The sequence below is a fragment of the Megachile rotundata genome, chromosome 16 (genome assembly GCF_050947335.1).
Source record: "Megachile rotundata isolate GNS110a chromosome 16, iyMegRotu1, whole genome shotgun sequence".
In the NCBI taxonomy this organism is placed as follows: Eukaryota; Metazoa; Arthropoda; class Insecta; order Hymenoptera; family Megachilidae; genus Megachile; species Megachile rotundata.
The window spans coordinates 9951354-9961777 of NC_134998.1; the positions used below are offsets into that span (position 1 = coordinate 9951354).

Sequence of the window (10424 nt, forward strand, 5' to 3'; positions counted from 1 at the left end):
CGTAAAACTCTTCCAAGTAAAATATGTGGCAGCACTATATTCCTATATTTCACTATGTTCCTAAATCTCCACATTCCTGAGCTATCTCCCGAAGGCCATACATTCTCAAATCCCAAATTCCTAAATCTCAACATTCCAGCAGTATCACATTCCTAAGTCACCGCATTCCAAAGACCACACATCTCTATGGTTACCCTTATGTCTCCGAATTCAGGTCCCTAAATTCTCCAGTCCCCGAATTTCCAAATCTTCCTACGATCCTAAAGATGATATAGCGAGGCTGTGAAACTCTTTAGAGGGCAAAGCTCTATTTACGACTTCGCTATATCGTGAGAAGTATACAACAATTGTAAATAAGTTGACTATCAATTTAATCCCACCCGGTATATATGCGAATACGCGTCGAGTCACTGATAACTATGCAATTTATAACTGTTCAACGGTACAGTCGATTAAAATGACAACTACACAACTGTCCTTCGGTCTGTCAGTCAATTAGAATAGTCTGTGCAGGACTTTTACCGATCATCGACGGTAAACAGAAGACGATAAATCTTTAAGCGTTTTGAAAAATCACTAAGAACAGATTTTCATTGCTACTGCGCAGACCTCGAGTTTCACGAAAACCATCCTCAAAGGCTCCTTCCATAAATCGTTTATCCTCGTAAAGCCTGTTTCTTTACTTTTCTTTTATTTCTTTCTCGCATTCTTCAGGGCGTCCGATGAATTATTTATAAAATAAATATTCCTCTCTTTCTTCTGCTCGTTGATTTTACCGACGATCGGTATTTTCAGTTTTAACTCGATAGAGCTGCACTTCTTATAGTCCTATTTCTTCTCCTTTCTCTCTCTTCCTTCACCTAAAGAAAACCTAAGTATCAGTAATATGCTTTTTCTCAACCGTGGAAAAGCAAACGTGGCTAATTTTAGTCATGATTTCCATTCGCCTGCAATAAAACTCGGTAACGTGACGCGTGATCAGGGAGACCCACTTGTCGCGATTGACCACAAAAATGGCGGAGTCCAACCACCATGGGACACCGTGGCGACACGACATTACCTATGTGGGTAGAAACCCACCGAATTACGTAATTTACTGATCACTGACATATGAAAGCTACTCTCTAATTTTTAGAATGCTCAAAGTTTATTCTGAAATTGTAGTCAAGGATGCAAACAGAGGCACATTCAAACCTAACCTAATTTTTCTAATAATTCCAAAACTGTGTTTAACATTTTCCATCATTCTTAAGAAGGCTTTTGAACTGTTCAGACAATTGCTATACCTTGTAAGATATGATACAAATTGAGGGTAAAGGGATTTTGGAAATATAGGTATTTACAGAGATATTGATCTAAGGAGGATCCATAATTATAAGCATTCAGGAACGTGGAGTTAGGAAGAGTTAAGGGTAGGGATATATCAGCAACTTTTTACCAGCAGATATAGCTTACGTTTTTCTGGTATAGCTTGTCTCAAAAATTTAATAAAAAATCAGTAACCAGGAACTGGTAATTTAATGGCCGTTTTCAAGGCCCCTGTAAGCATCGTTGTTTCACTGGCACACATCGACTGTATCTATAACCTGTCCCGCGTTATCGCGCCTTAATATCAGCCGGCTTATCGCTACCACTTGCGCTGCGTGACGCCTGCACGCATCCGCACACATGCGAACGTGACTGCAACCTGCAAGTTGCAACGCTTGGATTACATAACGCATCATTCAGAAACACGGTTGTTATGTGCACAAACTCGGTGTTTCGTAAGTAGCCGTGTCTAGGATAGTTAGCCTGAAGTAATAGTTCCTTCAGAATATTCACCTGACCAAAGTGGTAAAATTAGGGTCTAAGATCACACCGCATGAAAAATAATCGTAAATGATTTGATGACTCACCTCTGAGTGGTGCTGGTGGAGCCCTTTTTGGGTTGTCGTCCGCAGAGGGTGTTCTTTCCCTCATGCTTTCCTATGGGACCCCTTAGAGTCACCATTTAGGCGAATACATACACCACGTCCTCCTGAAATAAAAGAAATATACGTCAGACATATTCTTACACTGTTTTAATCTGTTAATACAATGTCAAGTATTGTTCAATGATATGGTAGTTTGTATAACTTTATCTAGTTCTAATTCCACAACACTGAGGTAATTAGAGACTGAGATAAGCCCTACATCCTCTGTATAAACTGGATCTTCCAGCATAGTAAATGGGGTGAACTGGGGTAAATCCAAGAAACCAAGTCAAGACCCTCATAAAAATTCTGGTTACGCCAATGATTCCATATTAAAATCCCACAGGGAATACTCAAGAGAAACACCTTTGATTCAAGACTATAAAAGCCATCATGATTAATTTCTTCCATTTTCCATAAAAAAGTACAGTGTCTCAAAAATATAAAAGTCAGTAAATTCCTTCCTTGTTGAAAACTTCTAAATCATCTAAATTCATTTCATACTTCAAACAAATACTTCCAGGACATAAAATGAGCAATGAAAATTCTATCACATTCGAGTGAACGTGTGAAAGAGACAGGTCGAAGAAAGATGGCGGTCATATAGCACATAAAGTGGACGCAGCGGATTCTGCGCATCGGGCAGTAAAAAACGTAGCGGAGGACCTCGTATAATCGAGTAACAGTATCGTGCAGGTGATACGAAGTTACTAGTCACGTTCATGACGATACTTCGACAAGTATCGTGATATGCAAGCCGGTTAGAGCTTACCAGACCTGTCGTTCTGTATCAAGTCCGCGTAGGAGCAACAGTGATGCTCAAACAGGAATGACTACTGTATGTAATTCAAAAAGGACTTCTCAATTCTTGGACAATGGTAACTAGGATATTTTGGGGTCCTCTAGTTCTATTAGGTTACTTCACACCAAGCATCTGGAAATCAGAAAATTTAGAATTTAATTGAAGATTTAGAAAGTAGTAACATATGAAGTGTATGTAAGCTAAATGTCCCTAACTGGGTGGGTTAATCCATATTAGGAAGGGTGGAGGGGAAGCAGCTCCACCCTGATTGCTACTTACACTAGTACGAGACAATAAGTAAGTCAGAAAAGTTGGTCGCCTTTTGGATGGAAGATAAACAATAATTTCAGCAGAAGCTGAAGTATATAACCACTGTATATACTGGAAGATACGTATTGTTTGAAGTATAGTTTTATCTCGGGTAATTCAGTCTTTTCCGATAACCACATAACCTAGAATTCCAATAATGTGCTACCCTGAATAACTGAACGCTCAGATAACCCTAGCCCCGCAATAGTTTCATACTATTCATAGTAATAACAACATGTTCAATATTTATACAAAATGGAACTGTGACAAAATTACATTCTGCAGTTAGAGAAATTCTTCAGAACTTAATTACGAGTGCTTTACACCATAAGGAATTGACCTCATAACACTTGATAAAACGGTCGAAAACAGCGGTAAGTCTCTGCCTTTATGTCCGCAACCTTAGCCAGTGGTCCTCACTCGTTTCCATGGCTATCAATCTTTGTGAAACCGTGATTGAAACCACTCGTCAGAGACGTTCTTGCTTCTTAAGCCTAGATTACATTGATGTCAACGGCCTTAGCCACGTAGAAGTTACCATCACTCGCACAGTCTCCATGATATAGCAAGGTTGTAAATTAAACCCCTGTCAAACGGCGCCCACTGAAATAGAGTACTAAAACGAGTCGGTGCTGCACTAGCGCACTCGGTAGAGCTCCCTAGGGAAAATGAAGATGTAGCAAAACCTGAGAGTCGTGTGACATATATCACAGCGTGTGACAGAGATTTTTTTTTTACCTTGCTATTTTCCTTAGGGAAATTTATCGTTAGTCTCCGTTAGATTCCACAGGATCTCTTACCACTCTTGCAAATTAGGTACGTGGTAATTCACGAGCGTTATAGGAAATAGCGAAGACTATATTGCTATTTTCCCTAAGGTATGTTCTCTGAGGCTAGAGTTCCTCAGGATCACTGAGGTACCATGGTTTTCTAAAGGCTTTCAGATCCTCAAATATTCCTCAAGGTCTTTAAAAATCCATAAACTTCGTAGGATCTAAAGATTCCCGATTCTAAGTGTCCTACATCTTTGTGATCCCTGGAGAAGCCTAAGATCCCTAGACTTTCTAAGCTTCCTAGCGGGAGAAATTTCCTCTGTACCACCTTTTAATCGAGAGTCGACTATGCCCACGAGTGTACGAACACTAAAGCCCATGGTTTCGCATTAACACCATTGATTGAGGCCACGTTCGTTCGGACAGTGGTTCTCAACCACTCCACGAGCTCAACTGCAATGACATCGAGATCGTAGTCCATGTAACGATGCACGAACGGCAATTCTCCGCTGCAACTCGGATAATGGGCATAATTGCTGCAACTACCAGTCCGTTATTAGACCTGTTGCTTCTTGAGAACCGTAGAAAGACCTCGTCCCTTGATGGTGCTCAATTCACCTTCTTATGGTGAGGACATTTAATGGTCCAAAATTTAAATTTGCATAATAAAATCGTCTCTCGCAGCTAGGTATCAAAATATTATACGCTTTGTCGAAATTTTATTGGGCTCTAGTTTCTCGGTGATTTGTGATATCTGTTTCTGACTCCAACCGCTAATCGCAGAGAAGAATATTCGTTCTGCCAGCAGAAACCTGAGATACGATAGGCGTTGACGTAGACCCTGCCGGCCACTTCGAAGCGACCCTGGCTCTTCGAGGTTTGGTCCAGAGCCAAAGCAACATGCTTACTCCCTCCCCGCTGACCTTCTTCTTTTCCGCTCCTCTCCATGACTTCCGCCTAGGAGGATCTGTTCTACCTCACGGAATTAGAAAAGTATTTAGACGTGAGTGCAGTTTCGGGGCTGACTTCAACAGGTCAGGTGTGGGAACAGTGCTGCTGCCTCTCTGCTTATAATGCGTAGAAGAACCTCTATGTGGTTGATGTTATTTTTTGAGATTTAGTGACTGGGGACATGTATTCAGATTACTCTGTTCATTCCTCAAATCTTATACTATTTGCAAATCCCTATATTCCTAAATGTCTGCATTTCAAGTTGTCACATGTGCAACTATCCACGTTCTCAACTTTCAAGTCTTGGCATTCCTCAGTTTCCACATTTTAAATTCCCACATTTGAATGTAGGCGGGTTTCCAAGTTCCTACATCACTAAACTGCAATCTTTATCCAGTCGCTTGCAAAGTCCTTCAGTTCCAATCACCGATGTTTGTAAATCCCTTCAGTTGTCCATTTCCCGGGCCAGGTCAAAATGACCCTAGCCATAAAAGGTTAACCAAATCCGTCTAAGACGTTACTTCGAAGACGCCATTGAAAAGGGAATGAGACAGGTTTGAGTCCCTATAAATCAAAGGTTGTCGAAGGATTCCAGTGTTTGTCTGGAATGCTGAGACGCGACATTCCGGCATGGAAAAGTCTGCAGTGCACCACTGTTACTGGAACCATTCCATTTTTTCCCTCCCCACCGTTGGTGTTTCCGTTTTTCTTCGTCTCCTGCTTGCCTCAACCGAGGCACACTTAAGTGTGCCACCATATCGATTAAACGTCTCGCTGAACCGGTCATCGTTGATACTAATTAAGTAAACGTTTTCCTTCTTCCCTCCTTATACTTCTTTGTCTTGAGACCAGGAGAGCCAGGAAGCCTCTGAGAGTCCTTGAAATCGATCATGTCTGCCGTTCCAATTTCTTTCTGGGTTTCCAGCATGAGAACCCCTGTGACTGGCACACAATATGCCGCGTGTGTCATTGGCATCATTGAATAAAACCACCTCTGACGTTTACTTTACACCCGGCTTTATTATCTGGGCTGATCATGCCACCTATAGCAACAGTAATTTACTTGAAAGTTCACGCGTAACGCTTCTATCGAAATTCTAAAAACCTGATCTAAAAGTTCTCCAGATTTATTAGCAAACAGTTCAATATATGCAAAGTGTAATATAATCAGTTAATAGTCCTGTACAGCCATATCTAATATTTTTATCAGCAGCGCTTCATAATTATAACCACTATTGTGACCACGAAGTGGACAGACATACATAATTGATGATGAACGACCTGTTAATTGGTGGTAATCGATCTTCAATGGGCTCGAGGCTCGAGTGCGATCGAGATCGGTATTTATAGAAAAGCGAAGGAAACACCGGGGCCTTGGTATCAAATTTAGAATTGTGACCACTCTGCTGTCGATATATCAATTCGGTAAAGAAAAGTGGGATCCTCAGGGAATCCCTAGGAAAACCCTGGAATCCCAAGAAGAGGAACATAGAGAAATTCCGAGAGGCAGAATCTGCAGATATTCTAGGAACACACTAACCTAGAACCACTAAGTCTAGAAAATGTGGACAAATACAACGAACGGTACTTTTCTTTTCCTCCGTTTACTTAAATCCTAAGCTGTACGTGCCTGAAAAAGCATTTGATCTTTAGAATATCCGGTATATAATTTCAAGTGTTTGAACATAATAAAAAGAAATAAACTATCTGTACCAAAGCACACTGCATCGCTTCTTTTCCAAAACATGCAGCTTTTCTTCCTTGATCTCAAATCAGGTACGCAATCGTGTTTTGCAAGCGAACACACCATGAAGTTGGCGGTTTTGCAAGGAAAAAGTTCTCACGGAAGACATTTCGTATTGTTCTCTCCAAAAAGAACCGCTTCTCTCGCCCTTGCACACCGTCTTTCTCTCTCCAGTACGGATTTCGTCAGCTTTCGCCTGTCTCCGTTCCTCCTCCTTCTTACACGTAGCGCCGTGAGATTCAGCTACTGTGGAGTGACGAAAACGGGGATATAAGCAGGAACAATGTGAGAAAAAGAGAAAAAGTAGTACAAAAGGTAAGAGAAAAAGAGACGTCTTTTGTCCGATGCGTTTGAGCGTCTTTCTAGTTTTTTTTTTCAAGCATTTCCAGTAAAGCCTAGCAAAATCCCATTATCGGGGGCTCGTCGCGAGCCGACGAGACACGAAGCTACCCGTCGTGCCTCGCGAGACCCGGGAATTTCAAATGCGATTACAATCGTTCTTCGAATTTTCATTAAAACGAATAAATCTGATAGTGAAATAAATACGGATTAATTACTAAAGAAATTCTGAAGCAAGAAACTATGACTTTAACGTGAAGTTACGATAAAATTCTGTGAAAAAGAACCAGTGTCTTGACCGCTGATGTTTACACGTGTCTCGAGTCTCCTGCCTGCACTTTCTTATTTGTGAAATTATATCCGTCGAACACTTGTCTTTAATTTGTATTTTGCCTGGACAGGGATATTCGATAGGCGGACCTTTTATTTCTGCCGCAGAAATTTCACATGAAACGGAAGAAGCATCTCAGTCAGTTAATTTCACTGTAACGATTGACTCCTCCCCGTCTCTCCCTGTTCATGGCGGCGTACAGATTGATACGTTCTACGAAGTCTGCAACGCGCGGCTCGTTTTAATTCGAATAGACGATGACGGCAAAATCGATCCTGTCTGATGAAAGAGTCCGCCGCCGATTTGAAAGCTTTAATGGAATTCCTGTTCCCAACGAAAACGCGATGGCAGAAAAAAGTTGGGAATAATGCTGTAACCAGGGAAGAAGAGTTCTATCCCCGTTGAAATTTCGTTTTTAATTGAACGACGAAACTGCTATTCGTTGAGTGCCATCAAATATTTTGCTCTTTCGACGTTTCGTTATTCTTTTAGCTTGACAATCTGAAACTGATCGAGTTACAGTGAATTTCGTGGGACGGCAGAGTAATTAGATTTCATACTGAAATTTTCATAGGCTGGAAGTTTTGCATGAAATATAAATTGAGGGTAATTAAGATAGTTTCAGAAACAAAAGAAATCGGTAATTATAGAAGAAACGTGGCGCTAATGAATTCATGAAGTGAACGTGAGTATTCGTGTCACGTTTGCATTATTCAAACGCGAGGAATTACAATGGTTTAAGTTAAACAAAATTAATCGACTCACGCAGACATCGAATTACTATAATACTTTGTATAATTAATTATAAAATGGATGATTAATTCGATGCGTCATTATGTTATATAGCAATAAGATTAATTGCGTTGCGAAAATTATCAGTGTGTGATCAATAATCAATTTTGCCAGAAACGTGGCTTCACATTGTAAGAAAGTATTTATAAATTTTTAATCAAATCGTTTCAATGAATCTTCCTTTCAACCATCCCAATTAGCAAAAACAAAATCTATGTATATAGTAGCTTTCTGCTTCCCGTCGCTCTATTGGATCAATGAAACGTTAAAACGCCAGCGAATGATAATTAAACGGCGACGGAACATCGCATGGAAAAGTCAATAATAAATAGCGCGGTGAAATTAATTATGAGAATGAATAATTCATGCATCTTCATTTGCGTCGATTACTCTGTACGTTCCCACAAATTTTTCTAAAATTTCAAACCGTGATCTTGATTTTTATGAGGTACGTACCACTAATTAATTAACACCTCGATTACATCTGGCGTACAATGTTTCATTGTGTAACTCAGTCGAATGAAATATCCTCGAGATTCCCAAAATCTTATTCATTCGAAGTAACATTCACGGAATTCGAGGAATGATCAATCGAAGAAGCAAGAAATCACGCGTTTCCCAAAGGAATCGAGTTTTCCTTGAATTCGAAATTGAATAGAAGAAAATTGCGTTTCTTGCAAGACGCACACGATGACCCCCGAAGAGACGAGGTTTCGATTCGATTCGAATCGATTTATCGTTCTCGTGTTCCTGACAACGCTTGAGGCGTTGAATATATCGTTTCCTCGATAGCTCGTGCTTCTGTTTACATTTCCAATGCATTATCAGCATAGCGATTAGCTTATTCGCGAGCAGGCATGCGAAAAGTCCATACATCTGCCATTCAAAGTTGTCACTTTTACTCTGAAAAAGCACCAAAATAGTCAGAGCAATCGATTTTCCAAGAAAAAACTGGTTATAATTATAATCATGAATTTTTTAAGCGAGCGACTGCTCAGCAAAAACAACTTATAAGAGTTGCTAATAACTTTCTTATAAACTCTTTAAAGTTTCATCACAGACTAGATAACAGTTTCCTAGAAGTGCATCCATAATTTTTATATTGCAATATATCAATACATACTCGCTTGATCGACGACTTTTATTACCGTTGAATAACTGACGTTTGAATTTTCGCGCCTTTCTTGAAAACTCCCGCTAATACTGTCAATGAAAATGCAACAATTTTTCTGAGCTTTCAAAGAATCATATTTCACAATATTCAATTAAATCCTGAACTATTATCAAGAAATATCACTCAATGATCTTCAGAATTATGTCTGAAATATTTAAAATGTTAAATTATTGGTGTCAAATACTTTCTAGGGACAAGCTATGTTTAAAAAGTTCAATGACTCCGTGTTAAAATACTTTGGCAATTCGTACAAACTCTTTTCAGGGAGAAGAGTCAATTTGCATTCGAGGAGTAATTTTAGACCATCTTGTGGACATAAATAAAAATGTAACCGTACCGTTTCTCTAATGGCCGATTTACCCGAGAAGCAACGTTATTTGCATAACCTTTTACACAGCAGAAACCATTAGCGCAACATATGTTCAACTTTCATGACTTACTGCGATTTCAGAAAATTAAGAACGGACATCGATCTTTCATTGTCAATGTCCTCTTCTTCGATTCAGACTTTCCGTCTAGGGAAATTTTCCAGAACACTAAAATAGCGATAAATATGAAATCGACTTCTAAAATTGGAAGATTCGTGATTTAACTCTCTAAAGAGATCACGATAGACGATTTTCAAGATGTTTCATTTATAGCGCTTCCTCGAGGTCCACATAAATTTAAATAAATTACAGAAACCTATGCGCTCGAGTAACCTTGTGGCGCGAAAACTCAATTACGAAGAACGCCCGATAAAGAATTAGAGGTGCAATACAGACTCGCGATACTTTATCGATAGCTCGACGATACTTAACGATACATCGATAGTTATCGACAGTAGTTCTAGAAGAAACGTCTCGATAGTATTACGATGAAGTCGAAGAAAGAGATTGCAATTGTTGCTCTGTTAGAAGATGGAGATTTGAATTGCTATTAACAAACGATAAAAAGGAAAACGTGTAAAATTCATGCTACATATTTCGAACTTTCCAAGAGAAATATGGCGGATCGAAAATCTGTTGCTTGGGACGGTACACGTCACTAACGCAACACACAAGCCATCACATACGACCGTTACTCCCTATTTGCTTAATGAGTTAAGGACGCCAGTGAAAAATGGCGTCTAATCGCCTTCGGATTCTATCACGATTCTGCATGCTGTGTTACGTAAGTCGGCTATCAATTTCATAGATTTCCGAAGTGACGTGTATCATTGTCGCCAGTCGTTTTTCATCGAGTACCGTTGAAAAAATCACGCGACACCTCGACTAA

The 10424-nt window shown here is 39.8% G+C and overlaps 1 protein-coding gene across 6 annotated transcripts in view; it reads right to left on the reverse strand.

Moving 5' to 3' along the window:
* The window catches only part of LOC100881637 (uncharacterized), a 42160-nt gene that overhangs the window by 29339 nt on the left and 2397 nt on the right, over positions 1–10424 (reverse strand). For all 6 annotated transcript variants that reach the window (XM_076541619.1, XM_076541620.1, XM_076541623.1 and 3 more), the window contains one exon: positions 1896–2017. In XM_076541619.1, coding sequence (XP_076397734.1) covers positions 1896–1959 — 64 coding nt within the window. In that variant the 5' untranslated portion in view covers positions 1960–2017. The remainder of the gene's footprint in view (positions 1–1895; positions 2018–10424) is intronic.